This window comes from Porcisia hertigi, chromosome 18 (assembly GCF_017918235.1).
Source record: "Porcisia hertigi strain C119 chromosome 18, whole genome shotgun sequence".
NCBI lineage: Eukaryota > Euglenozoa > Kinetoplastea > Trypanosomatida > Trypanosomatidae > Porcisia > Porcisia hertigi.
The window spans coordinates 171,651-186,288 of record NC_090577.1 but is presented as its reverse complement, the minus strand read 5'-3'; the positions used below and the strand labels follow the sequence as shown (position 1 = coordinate 186,288).

At 55.4% G+C, this 14,638-nt stretch overlaps 2 protein-coding genes across 2 annotated transcripts; both read left to right on the top strand.

Moving 5' to 3' along the window:
* Positions 1 to 708: 708 nt before the first annotated feature.
* On the top strand, positions 709 to 1,407 carry JKF63_06530 (uncharacterized protein; the record flags this gene model as incomplete). The annotated part of the gene is made up of 1 exon (XM_067902479.1): positions 709 to 1,407. The coding sequence occupies one exon, from the start codon at positions 709 to 711 to the stop codon at positions 1,405 to 1,407; it is 699 nt and encodes a 232-aa protein (XP_067757896.1).
* A 2,888-nt stretch (positions 1,408 to 4,295) lies between these two features.
* On the top strand, positions 4,296 to 12,748 carry JKF63_06529 (uncharacterized protein; the record flags this gene model as incomplete). Its single annotated transcript, XM_067902478.1, has 2 exons — positions 4,296 to 5,075; positions 12,137 to 12,748. The coding sequence occupies 2 exons, from the start codon at positions 4,296 to 4,298 to the stop codon at positions 12,746 to 12,748; spliced, it is 1,392 nt and encodes a 463-aa protein (XP_067757895.1).
* Positions 12,749 to 14,638: the final 1,890 nt, after the last annotated feature.

Below are 14,638 nucleotides of genomic sequence, written 5' to 3'. Positions count from 1 at the left end.
CGCACCCCTCAGTCCACACCCAGCCGGCGACGGCGCCGCTGCCCGGACTGTACATCGCACCACGTGCCAGTGGCTGGTTGCACCACAGCGTCAGCCGCTGTTATGCGGATTAACATCACGACGGGTGTTCAGTGCACAGTGCTCTGATTGGGATCCGTTGAATGTCTTTCATCCTGCGCGGCAGCGCAGCCAGCACACACGCACAGCAAGCCGCGGGTATGCGGCAGGACTCTTGGAGAAGTAACACCCGCGGCGTCTCACTTAACGGAGCTGCAGCGGCTACGGTTCTCCTCGCACACTTCAAGTGGGGTGGCGCATGGCACATGGCGGCAAGTGCGCCACGTGCCACCACCGCAGCACCATCATCTCCATCTCCTGAAATCGAGGTGCGCCGACAGAGCAGCGTCGCACCCCGTTAGACAGAGATGTCGGACCGTTGTCCCTGTGTCCCGCCAAGCGCAGGGCACAGGGGGCACACGGTGCAGCGGCGCTGACACACACACACACACACAAAAAAAGGGAGGGGTGGAGGCTCAACATTTGTACACATTCGAATTGTCCGCATGGGCGCAAGTCGGTCCGCTCGTCGTTAAGGAAATGTTTTTCATCACAGCGCTCCACGCAGCGACAGCTGCGGCAGTCCGCATGGCTGCTTCCCACACACACACACACACACACCAAAAAGAGCACACCGTGCACCGAAATCTCATGTCTATGGTGAGAGTAACACTCACCCACTCGGCGAGCCAGCGAGTGGTGCCCGAGAAGTCCTACGGGCTCGCGCAGACAGTGCAGAGCATCAGGGAAGACATGTACTCCCGGTTCGGCACCCAGGCTGAGGATATTCGATTAGAACTATACGACTTGAGTGATTGTAAGGTGGAGAGCAACATGAAGGACGAGAAGCTTCTGGGTTTTTACGGATGTCAGACAGGATATCGGATTCATGTGGTCGATCTGCGACCTACTGTACGCCTAGAGAACTACGATGACGTGTCGAAGGTGGAGAAGTACGAAATTGCAGAGGAGGACTGGCTGAAGCGGCCTGACAACATCCGCGCATACAAGGAGCGCATGCTGGCCCTGCAGCGCGAGGAGATGGCGAAGGCTGGCGTCGAGATGCCGACCGGCCCGGACGATGACAGCTTCAAGGCGGAGGCCGATAGGATAAAGGTGGGTGACAGGTGCTGCTGTCGACCCGGCGAGCGACTCGGTACGGTGCGCTATGTCGGACGTGTGGCTTCGCTGAAACCAGGTTACTGGGTCGGCGTAGAGTTTGACGAGCCGGTCGGCAAATCTAACGGCACCGTGAAGGGGGTAAAGCTGTTCGAGTGCACGGACCTGTACGGCGGTGTTCTGCGCCCCGATCAGTTGGAGGTGGGCGATTTCCCCCCTGAAGAGTTTTGAGGGTGTGTGGAGTCGCTATTCGTATTCACCTGTCCTTCGGAACTCAGCCAACACCCTTGCCTTCCCCAAAGCGGGCACTCTGACACATACATACACACTGCAAAAGGCAGATGTGGTTCACTGAAGGGGGGCTCGCTTTGGTCTTTATGCGGCACCGTTCGGAAAGGACTTTCTCGCTCCCCATAACGATCACAATGAGCATTCGTGGTCGCACTCTAGTCATACCAACTGGACGCGTTGCAGCACCACAGGCCCGGTATGCTAAAGTTCAATGCCTACAATCTCATCCCCCCCCCCCTCACATTGCCCTTGAGCAGAGGTGACATGAGCCAGGGCAGCGGCGTGCCCTCGGATGCGAGGCGGCGAGGGTTTACAGACTCTTTCTTTTTTTCGAAGTCTGGGGTGTCACGCAGGGTCGAAGTGAGTGAGTAGGGGGAAAGGGTTTGAGAAGGATGGACGGCCTGACTGGCTGGTTGGCAGCGTAGGTTTACTAGGAGAGAGTACGTACTGCGGTTCCGAAGAGGGTTGCTGGGTGGGGTAGGGGAGCGGGGCGAGGGGGTGTTTGGGGAGTTCAATAGTGTTTGTAGATGTCTCGAGGTCTACTTTGGACGATGCACCTGGGAGGAGGGGGGGGGCGTTGCACACATTCGCATCTCTCACCGACGTGAGCTGTACACATGCACGCGGCTACTCTTTCCGTTACTGATATTCACTTGATCCCTCCTCCCCGCTACCGCACGGAAGCGAGGCGTTCCGCAGATCGAAAGAGGCACTGCTCAGCTTCCACCGTAAGTGTACATATTTTTTTTGAAGCATGGCGGCGTGTTCACAGCTGCGCCGCTTCTGGGTGCGGGGCTGTGCCGAACACGCGGGCACATTGGGTCTTCGGATGGACCTGCGCACGCGATTGTTGCTCGTTCGAAATGTAAATGATGCCAGGTCAAATGAAACACATGCACACGCTTTGGTGCATTATCAGCGCTCTGCGGAGGCAGGCCCAACCCGATTCACAGGTTGGTGCTCGTGGACGTGGTCGCTGGGATCAGCAGGTGCGCTAGTGTTCCCCAGCCAGCCCCGCCGCATGATCCACCGGTCACTTGAGGAGGATTTGCTGTCCAGTCGACCCGCACCCGAGTTACCTCCTCTTTCTTCCCCCATGGAACACAGCCGCCTTCTGGGGCGCGCTACAGCGGTCAAAGCTCCAGAGCATCCTGCACATCGAGTCTGATGGGATGGTGGTGCACTTCAGGGACGATGCCCATGTGAACACGGCCATGGCCTTTCTCGTCTAGATCTTTCCCGCGCTGTGCGTGGGGACGCTGTTGCTGGCCTGGCGCAGTGTTTGTGTAGAGGGCCATGCAGGGGGGAGAGGAGAGGAGGGGAGAGACAATACGTGAAGCGGTGTCCGTAGTCTGATTCCCTTGCCACCTGAGGAGCAGGACTGACACTGAGGCAGATGCACTGGGTTCGCTTAGGCCCTCGCGAGTCTCCTCTGCTCGCCCGACTCCCTCTCACATCTTTCTTCTCGTCCCACCCCCACCCCCCTCTCTGGCTGGGCGACGGAGGGAGGGGGGGTTACAGTCGTGCCAGTACGGGATGTCCGCTTGCGCTGTTTCTGTGAGGATTTCTTCTGGCGCATTGTTTTCTCACTGTGTCTTGTCTGCTGGCGTGTGCGTGCGTGAGCGTTCGCGTCTCTCTCGTGCTCTCGCATGGCCGATGCTCCGCTTTTTTGACGCTGTGCGTGGGCGTGGGTGTTGATGTCTGTCTGCTGCTGCAAACGGTGTCATGTGGTGAGGGAGAGCGACGGCCATCGTCCATCTCCGTTTGTCGCGCTACCGCTTGCGCCTTTCCCTTCCTCCTCCGGTTTCCTCTACGCACCATGCACATCACACCACAGGGGACCGCCGCATGAGCAAGTGGATGTGTTGCCCCACCACGTCTCACTGGGGAGAGGGGTAAGTGGGCGTACGAGGGCCGTGCTTGTTATTTGCCGACAAGGCCAGCATTGCTCTGTAGTCTCCGTTTCCTTGACTTGGTCGCTGGCAGCAGTGCCGCGTGTACCGATAACACCCACATGAATCAAGAACAGCGATGCATAACACCGACGAGCGAAAAGGGAGGGAAAGCGTCGACTGCGAAGGGAGGCAGTAGTGTTGGGGTTAGTGAAGATATCGGGTTGTCGGCCTGAGAGCGTTTACAATCTCTGACTGGCTACTCGCCAAACAGACTATCGCGAGGGTGTTGCGTCTCCCAGTTTCGTGACTTGGCCTTCCTTCCTTCCTTCCCCTTGGGTGGTGTGAGTGACGTGGGCCCAGCTTGCCTCTTTCCCTGCCTCTTTCCTAGCGTGAGCCTTTCCCCTCCTCCGCACCCCCTTGTGTAGGGCGTGGAAAGGATGAGTCCCACGTGAGCACTGGATCGACATACGCGCATCAGCCCACCTAATGTTTCAAGTCCTCTACTCACCGGTCTTCTCTGTTGCTCGCCCGCCCTCTCTGCAACCATAATTCGCCCAACCCCTCGCCCGGACACTTGCACAGGCATCTCTCTCTCTCTCTCTTTCTCACTTCCCGAGTTCTGAGGGCACGTGACGTCACTCGAAAAGGCAAACGCTTCGTTTTACACCGCGTAATACATCTCACTAGTGCGCCTCTGTGTTGGTGTGTTAGCGGCGGCGACACCTGACGCATTCGTGTCATTGTCACCCCTCCCTCCCTCCCTCTACCGTCTGCACGGCTGAGCTCGTCTGCCCTTCTTTTTGTAGGTGTGCTTTCATATATATTTATACATATATACACGTAGTAGTTTTGTTTAAGTATTCTCTTCCTCCCTCCCTCCACCCCTCCCTCCCTCCCTCCCCCCGAGCTGAAAAAAAAGCGAATATCGACACCATGACGTCTACTCGCTCGATAATGGCGCCGTTGACAGCGCTGTTATTGGTGATGGCCGCCTTTGCGCCCCTACACACCGCGTACGCCAGTGCGCCACACAACGGCTTCGAGGGCTGTGACCCTGCAGTGGCACAGTCGAGCGGTTACATTGACATCCCCGGCATCGGGAACACACAGAAGCACTACTTCTACTGGCTGTTCGCTCCGCGTCGCTTGCCGGTAGATGGCAGCCAGCCGCCAGTGATCCTGTGGATGACGGGTGGCCCCGGGTGCAGCTCAAGCATGGCCCTGCTCATGGAAGTCGGGCCCTGCAAAATGAACGAGACCTCCGGTGAGCTGTACTACAACGAGTACGGGTGGAACGACGAGGCGTATCTGCTGTTCGTGGACCAGCCGGCCGGTGTGGGCTACAGCTACTCGGACAAAATCAACTGGGCACACAACGAAAGTGAGGTCGCAGAGGACATGTACAACTTCCTGCAGGGCTTTGCACGGCGCGAGACGTCGCCGTCGATCACCGGCGCAAACGACTTTTATATCATTGGCGAGAGCTATGGTGGCCACTACGTCCCCGCCGTGGGCTACCGTGTTCTCGTCGGCAACCAGCGCGGGGATGGCCCGCGTATCAATCTGAAGGGCATTGCGGTGGGCAACGGGCTGACGGACCCGTACACACAGGCGCCCTACTTCGCTGAAACAGCCTACAACTGGTGCAAGGAGAAGTTGGGTGTACCCTGCGTCACCGAGGAGGTGTATCGGGAGATGCTTTCACAGCTGCCGGTTTGCCTGGAGAAGACGAGGGAGTGCAACGTAGGCCCTGACGATACGCATATCTCGTGCAGCGAGGCCCGCGCTGTTTGTGCGAAATATAAGCGGCCTTACACCAATTCTGGTCGCAACACCTTCGACATCCGCAAGTCCTGCATCGGGGAGATGTGCTACCCGATGGACAACATGATTGCCTTCATGAGGCGCCCTGACGTGATGGTGTCACTCGGTGCCAAGGCGGACATTGTCTGGGAAGTGTGCAACGGCGAAGTGTGGGACCTCTTCGACCGGGATCATCAGCGCAACTTCAACTACACCCTCCCACCGATGCTGGAGGCGGGCATTCGTGTGATGATCTACGCTGGTGACATGGACTACGCGTGCAACTGGATCGGCAACGAGGCGTGGGTGAGGGCCTTGCGGTGGCCTGGCAAGCCGGGCTTCAATGCTGCGCCGAATGTGGAGTTCGCTGTCGGCGGTCGCTGGGCTGGCATGGAGCGCAAGTACGGCAACCTCAGCTTTGTGCGCGTCTACGATGCCGGTCACATGAGTGCGATGGATCAGCCAGAGGTGACACAGTATATGGTGCACCGCTTTCTGCAGGATATGAGAATGGCTTGAGGCTGAGCAAAGGAGTGATATCGACAACGATGTATCCGTTTTTTTTTTCAAATCCCAAGCAGTTTGAGTGGGTGTGCGGATCCCAGCGGCATTGGAGGCACTAGTTGGGGGAAGGCCGCGTGTCGTGCTCAAAAGCTGTTCCCGGCGAGCGAGGTGCCTGTAAGTACATTCGCGCCACACGTGCGGGCTCGTGCGTATGTCTTGTGGGCGCTCGATCACCCCGGTAACCGTTTTTCCGCGTCATGAAGGTGGCGAGTAGTATTTCTTCCCAATTATCAATAGATATCTGTTTTTTTTTTGCATCTCTCTCTCCCTAGCTCTATGTGTTTGTGTGTGTGTGTGTGATGCCCGACATGCATTGCTGCAATGTGGGCTGATCTGCGGTCTTTTCCCTTACGTTCGGAGATGTGGAGGGTGCATGCCTGCGTGTGTGCGTGCATAACGTGTATAGGCGTCACCAACGCCTGTTGGGGAGTGTGCACCCGGTGAGGGAGAAAAGATTGAGAGTCAGACAACTTTGCGCAGTTCCCTCCTCCCTCCCCCGATCTCCGGGCACACCCTTTACGCCGTTCTTGTTTATGTTCCATGCAATCTACGCTCAAGGTGAATCCATTATATATATATATCCGTCTATTTGTTTGTGTGTGTGTGTGTATATCTATGTTGTATAGATATACACCTTTCAGTGGCAGTTCCCTCTCTCCCGTGTGTGCGTGTGCTCTTTACGGGAAACAAAACTGAAAGTCCCCCTCCCCTCCCCTTCCCACTCGATTATCTTGCATGTGCTTCGTTTAGTTCTATGCATATATGCGTATATACATACATATATATGCATATCTATACTTGGCCCCGCTTCTTTCACGCTCAAACTCACGGTGACTCTCTTCACCACGGAAGAGTGGACTCAAAGAGATTTTCCGATTTGGCGCGTAGAAATTACGCTGCGGTGCGTCACATTTGATTTCATTATTTTATTTTTCATTCTTTTTTTCACTATTTTATTATTTTCGGCTCTTCTCCCAGTCTACGACACACCACATCAAAAAATATATACATATGCATATATTTATATATATATACGCGTATACGATGTTCACTGCGCTACTCTTTCACAACCCACCGGCCTCTGGAGTTTGTTGCCATATTGAGGAGGCAGGAGTACACGTCCCGTACTCGAGTCGCTCATCGTGCAGGAGTACTCGAGCTCAATGCCTCCATCCCACCTCTCCGATTCATCCCCCCGTATCCATTCTATCACCACCATCACTACTACCGCCTCCTCCTCGCCCCCTCTCCCTTTCCCTTGCATTGAACTGCCTCTTTCCCCAGACGTTCTAGTAACCCGGCAACGTCCGTGTGTTTGTTTGCGCGTGCGCGTGTGTGTGTCCCCCCTCCCCTTTGGTTTATTCCCATCAACGCAATCGCTGATCTGTGACACGGCTTCTACTGCCAGTCTCTTTGCTTCCTCCACCTTTTTTTTTCCTGTTTGTCTGTTATCGTCTGGAGAGAGCAGTCGTGCACATTGTCGACTTTTTCTTTTTCCAAAACTTATATTCTCATTTTAACTATTTTATTGAGCATCTCGGGAACGTGACCCTTCCGGACTCGAGTCTGTCTCGGATCTCCTCCAGCGACTCGAGGCTTCCCTCTCCCGTTGTTCTCCTGTCAAGCTATACGGATCGCCAAGCCACATCTCTGTTTTGATCTTCGGCGTCCCCCCTCTCCTCCCCTCCCCTTGTTTAGCTCTCCAGGGTCCACACAACAGATTCCCATCACACCGTCCCCACCCGCGGTACGCACTCAAGAAAACACAAATAGACAGCAGGGAAGTGGCAAACTGTTGAGAGAGAAAGAAAACAGATAATAGATTCCCAACGGTTGTCTCTCTCGTTTGCGTGCCTCTCTTTTTCTTTCTTCAGCTTGTGCCCCAGTGTTGCCTTCCCCCCCACCCACCCCTCCGGCATAAGAAAAAAACAATTGCCCCAAACGGTTTATTGTTATTTTTTTTTTTGCAGCGCAAGCCTTCGGTCTTGTGCAGAACACACGCACACACACGCACACGAAGGGAAGGTGGGGTGTGGGGTGGGTGGGAATGGTGCCTCTAACGGAATCCGTGCGTGGCTGGCGAACAATGACACCGACAACATCCACATCGCATACGGTCCTACTCACCATCGCATCCGCGCTCCTCCTCAGTCTCTCTTGGACGCCAGTGCTAGGCGTCTCACACAACGGCTTCGAGGGCTGTGACCCTGCAGTGGCACAGTCGAGCGGTTACATTGACATCCCCGGCATCGGGAACACGCAGAAGCACTACTTCTACTGGCTGTTCGCTCCGCGTCGCTTGCCGGTAGATGGCAGCCAGCCGCCAGTGATCCTGTGGATGACGGGTGGCCCCGGGTGCAGCTCGAGCATGGCCCTCCTCATGGAAGTCGGGCCCTGCAAAATGAACGAGGCCTCCGGTGAGCTGTACTACAACGAGTACGGGTGGAACGACGAGGCGTATCTGCTGTTCGTGGACCAGCCGGCCGGTGTGGGCTACAGCTACTCGGACAAAATCAACTGGGCACACAACGAAAGTGAGGTCGCAGAGGACATGTACAACTTCCTGCAGGGCTTTGCACGGCGCGAGACGTCGCCGTCGATCACCGGCGCAAACGACTTTTATATCATTGGCGAGAGCTATGGTGGCCACTACGTCCCCGCCGTGGGCTACCGTGTTCTCGTCGGCAACCAGCGCGGGGATGGCCCGCGTATCAATCTGAAGGGCATTGCGGTGGGCAACGGGCTGACGGACCCGTACACACAGTACCCCTCCTACGCTGAAACAGCCTACAACTGGTGCAAGGAGAAGTTGGGTGTACCCTGCGTCACCGAGGAGGTGTATCGGGAGATGCTTTCACAGCTGCCGGCTTGCCTGGATTTGATTCAGAAGTGCAACAGAGGCCCTACAGACCAAAACGATGCCTGCGTTACGGCGTACTCGCGCTGCGGCGAAATGGTTCACCTTTACACTAAATCCGGACGGGACGTGTACGACATCCGCAAGTCCTGCATCGGTGACACGTGTTATTCGACGAAGATGATGACTGCCTTCATGAGGCGCCCTGACGTGATGGTGTCACTCGGTGCCAAGGCGGACATTGCCTGGGAAGTGTGCAACCGAGACGTTATGGGGCTCTTCACCAGTGACTTCCATCGTAACTTCAACTACACCCTCCCACCGATGCTGGAGGCGGGCATTCGTGTGATGATCTACGCTGGTGACGTGGATTACCTGTGCAGCTGGATCGGCAACGAGGCGTGGGTGAGGGCCTTGCGGTGGCCTGGCACGCCGGGCTTCAATGCTGCGCCGAATGTGGAGTTCGCTGTCGGCGGTCGCTGGGCTGGCATGGAGCGCAAGTACGGCAACCTCAGCTTTGTGCGCGTCTACGATGCCGGTCACATGAGTGCGATGGATCAGCCAGAGGTGACACAGTATATGGTGCACCGCTTTCTGCAGGATATGAGAATGGCTTGAGGCTGAGCAAAGGAGTGATATCGACAACGATGTATCCGTTTTTTTTTTTAATCCCAAGCAGTTTGAGTGGGTGTGCGGATCCCAGCGGCATTGGAGGCACTAGTTGGGGGAAGGCCGCGTGTCGTGCTCAAAAGCTGTTCCCGGCGAGCGAGGTGCCTGTAAGTACATTCGCGCCACACGTGCGGGCTCGTGCGTATGTCTTGTGGGCGCTCGATCACCCCGGTAACCGTTTCTCCGCGTCATGAAGGTGGCGAGGAGTATCTCTTTTTTTTTCCCAATTATCAATAGATATCTGTTTTTTTCTTTGCATCTTTTTCTCCCTAGCTCTATGTCTTTGTGTGTGTGTGTGTGATGCCCGACATGCATTGCTGCAATGTGGGCTGATCTGCGGTCTTTTCCCTTACGTTCGGAGATGTGGAGGGTGCATGCCTGCGTGTGTGCGTGCATAACGTGTATAGGCGTCATCAACGCCTGTTGGGGAGTGTGCACCCGGTGAGGGAGAAAAGGTTGAGAGTCAGACAACTTTGCGCAGTTCCCTCCTCCCTCCCCCGATCTCCGGGCACACCCTTTACGCCGTTCTTGTTTATGTTCCATGCAATCTACGCTCAAGGTGAATCCATTATATATATATATCCGTCTATTTGTTTGTGTGTGTGTGTGTATATCTATGTTGTATAGATATACACCTTTCAGTGGCAGTTCCCCTCTCTCCCGTGTGTGCGTGTGCTCTTTACGGGAAACAAAACTGAAAGTCCCTCCCCCCCCCTCCCTCCCTTCCCACTCGATTATCTTGCATGTGCTTCGTTTAGTTCTATGCATATATGCGTATATACATACATATATATGCATATCTATACTTGGCCCCGCTTCTTTCACGCTCAAACTCACGGTGACTCTCTTCACCACGGAAGAGTGGACTCAAAGAGATTTTCCGATTTGGCGCGTAGAAATTACGCTGCGGTGCGTCACATTTGATTTCATTATTTTATTTTTCATTCTTTTTTTCACTATTTTATTATTTTCGGCTCTTCTCCCAGTCTACGACACACCACATCAAAAAATATATACATATGCATATATTTATATATATATACGCGTATACGATGTTCACTGCGCTACTCTTTCACAACCCACCGGCCTCTGGAGTTTGTTGCCATATTGAGGAGGCAGGAGTACACGTCCCGTACTCGAGTCGCTCATCGTGCAGGAGTACTCGAGCTCAATGCCTCCATCCCACCTCTCCGATTCATCCCCCCGTATCCATTCTATCACCACCATCACTACTACCGCCTCCTCCTCGCCCCCTCTCCCTTTCCCTTGCATTGAACTGCCTCTTTCCCCAGACGTTCTAGTAACCCGGCAACGTCCGTGTGTTTGTTTGCGCGTGCGCGTGTGTGTGTCCCCCCTCCCCTTTGGTTTATTCCCATCAACGCAATCGCTGATCTGTGACACGGCTTCTACTGCCAGTCTCTTTGCTTCCTCCACCTTTTTTTTTCCTGTTTGTCTGTTATCGTCTGGAGAGAGCAGTCGTGCACATTGTCGACTTTTTCTTTTTCCAAAACTTATATTCTCATTTTAACTATTTTATTGAGCATCTCGGGAACGTGACCCTTCCGGACTCGAGTCTGTCTCGGATCTCCTCCAGCGACTCGAGGCTTCCCTCTCCCGTTGTTCTCCTGTCAAGCTATACGGATCGCCAAGCCACATCTCTGTTTTGATCTTCGGCGTCCCCCCTCTCCTCCCCTCCCCTTGTTTAGCTCTCCAGGGTCCACACAACAGATTCCCATCACACCGTCCCCACCCGCGGTACGCACTCAAGAAAACACAAATAGACAGCAGGGAAGTGGCAAACTGTTGAGAGAGAAAAAAAACAGATAATAGATTCCCAACGGTTGTCTCTCTCGTTTGCGTGCCTCTCTTTTTCTTTCTTCAGCTTGTGCCCCAGTGTTGCCTTCCCCCCCACCCACCGCTCCGGCATAAGAAAAAAACAATTGCCCCAAACGGTTTATTGTTATTTTTTTTTTGCAGCGCAAGCCTTCGGTCTTGTGCAGAACACACGCACACACACGCACACACGCACACGAAGGGAAGGTGGGGTGTGGGGTGGGTGGGAATGGTGCCTCTAACGGAATCCGTGCGTGGCTGGCTAACAATGACACCGACAACATCCACATCGCATACGGTCCTACTCACCATCGCATCCGTGCTCCTCCTCAGTCTCTCTTGGACGCCAGTGCTAGGCGTCTCACACCACGGCTTCGAGGGCTGTGACCCTGCAGTGGCACAGTCGAGCGGTTACATTGACATCCCCGGCATCGGGAACACGCAGAAGCACTACTTCTACTGGCTGTTCGCTCCGCGTCGCTTGCCGGTAGATGGCAGCCAGCCGCCAGTGATCCTGTGGATGACGGGTGGCCCCGGGTGCAGCTCAAGCATGGCCCTCCTCATGGAAGTCGGGCCCTGCAAAATGAACGAGGCCTCCGGTGAGCTGTACTACAACGAGTACGGGTGGAACGACGAGGCGTATCTGCTGTTCGTGGACCAGCCGGCCGGTGTGGGCTACAGCTACTCGGACAAAATCAACTGGGCACACAACGAAAGTGAGGTCGCAGAGGACATGTACAACTTCCTGCAGGGCTTTGCACGGCGCGAGACGTCGCCGTCGATCACCGGCGCAAACGACTTTTATATCATTGGCGAGAGTTATGGTGGCCACTACGTCCCCGCCGTGGGCTACCGTGTTCTCGTCGGCAACCAGCGCGGGGATGGCCCGCGTATCAATCTGAAGGGCATTGCGGTGGGCAACGGGCTGACGGACCCGTACACACAGTACCCCTCCTTCGCTGAAACAGCCTACAACTGGTGCAAGGAGAAGTTGGGTGTACCCTGCGTCACCGAGGAGGTGTATCGGGAGATGCTTTCACAGCTGCCGGCTTGCCTGGAGAAGACGAGGGAGTGCAACGTAGGCCCTGACGATACGCATATCTCGTGCAGCGTGGCCCACGGTGCCTGCATGGCGTATGCGGGTTACTACACCAATTCTGGTCGAAACATCTACGACATCCGCAAGCCCTGCATCGGTAACATGTGCTACCCGATGGACAACATGATTGCCTTCATGAGGCGCCCTGACGTGATGGTGTCACTCGGTGCCAAGGCGGACATTGCCTGGGAAGTGTGCAACCGAGACGTTATGGGGCTCTTCACCAGTGACTCCCAGCGCAACTTCAACTACACCCTCCCACCGATGCTGGAGGCGGGCATTCGTGTGATGATCTACGCTGGTGACGTGGACTACCTGTGCAACTGGATCGGCAACGAGGCGTGGGTGAGGGCCTTGCGGTGGCCTGGCACGCCGGGCTTCAATGCTGCGCCGAATGTGGAGTTCGCTGTCGGCGGTCGCTGGGCTGGCATGGAGCGCAAGTACGGCAGCCTCAGCTTTGTGCGCGTCTACGATGCCGGTCACATGATGCCGATGGATCAGCCAGAGGTGGCACTGTATATGGTGCACCGCTTTCTGCGTGGTCAAGGACTCACAAGTTGAGTGCCGGGACAGCGGGGCGATTTGCATGATGCCGAGTAGAGTAGCTTCGAGGACGGGTCATAGAGAGGACAAACGCGTTGTATGGCGATTGGGTGATGCTGGAGAGGCGCCGTTTGCAGCCATGCACAGGTTTCCCTTTTCGTCTCCGGTCAACTTCGCACCCGCGTGCGGACGTAGCTGTGGACGCAGGGATGCGCCGACACCCGCACGCATACACGCGCGTCTGTACTGGGGGGGGGGGGAGGAATGCAGCGGGACGGGAGAACACGGGTGCGCTCAGCTCCAAGGTGTTGCAATAGCTCCTGCGTCACATGCTGCCACAGAGGAGAATTCACTTACACAGGTACGCCAGCTCTTGCGGGTGTCGGCGTGCAGGGCGATAGATGAAAGGGCGCCGAGGTGACGTGTCCTCCTCTACTTCGCCTCCCCCCTCCCCTTCCCGCACCGGCGTAGCGGTTGCAGAGTATAATCGAGTTTTTTTTATCCACGCTGCTTGCCAGCCTGTCAAAAGTTTTATTTTTTACTCATTTTTAAATTTGCATTTGTTGTTGTAGTAACTAGCCCTGTTCACAGGGGACACCACAGAAGTGGGTGGGTGGGACCCAGTCTGCTTCCCCCCCCCCTCCCCCCCCGACTTCTGCGGTAAAGCCGTGCAGTTGCGACTCCTCCCGTTCATGCCGAGTACCCCTCTGGTGGTGACAGGGTCAAGTGCGCGTAATGTGGAGAAGTCCCAGATACTCATCCCTACGTGTGTCGGCGGTCACGTTATGGATGGCGTTGTCCCAGGAGAGACCCGCGAGCGTGACTGGAGTGTATCTCGCCTGACCTTGATTGCCCACTAGGTTGTGGGGGGTTGGGGAGAGCTGCTCTGTCTCGGTGAGTGAATCACGCGGGGTCCAGCACGATGGGAGCGGCTGTTATATGGCATACGAGGCGGGGGCCGGTGTAATTCGAAGTCATTGCCGTGCTGAGATGAGGGAGATGGCATTGCTTAAAAACGCACTTACTGCTGCTTCGCGTCACGCGGTGGTCTTGTGACAAAGCGGGCACGTGTGTGTGTGTGTACGTTGGGCCAACTTTCATGACCGAATGAGTTCTCTATAAAACACCAAATCGGAGTATTTTCTCCCGGTTTGGCGCCAAGAGATGTGACCATAAAGGCGAGTTCTCTCGCTGTGTATGGTGTCTGTGCCTGTGGTTTATTTTTTATTCCTCATAGTGTTTATTTTTATTTTGTGTGCTCGTTTTGTTTTCGATATCGGTTGAATCTTTTTTAATGGGGCGGTGGGGATCATCAGCAGCTGAGACTTTCGCTGAGGCGTACGCCTATACACGGGTGAGTGTGTGTGTGTGTCTATGCGGTCTCGCATCTTGATCAGCCCTTTTTTTCTTCCTTTCGCTTACTTGTTGCCCTAACTCGGTGCCCCAACCTTCCGAGAATAATCATAATGTTTATTCCACTGCCTCCCTCCCCTGACACGCACAGGCACACACCAACACGCGTCTACTGCGTGTGTGGATTTACGGCGTATTCACATGTGACGGCGATGCCGAAAGGGCGAGGGAAGGAGGGAAGGAGGGAAGGCAAGAGAAGGCGCGGGCAAGAACAGCAAAGGACAAACATAGGTATGCAATCAGTGTTGATATACAGTGAACAAAGAGCACGCACACACGCGGACAGTCGCCCACGCACGGCTGCGGGCACAGCCAGTACCCCTTGCGGATGTCTTTTCGAGCAGCATGGCAGGTCTACACGGTGGAGGTGATGTATTCATCTTCGCGTGAGGCATACACACATGAAAAGGGTGGGCGACTACGCCGACATACATGGTCATCGTGGCGCGCTTCGCCTTCGGCATGTATGGCCGGCACCGTACGTTTCCTTGCTTT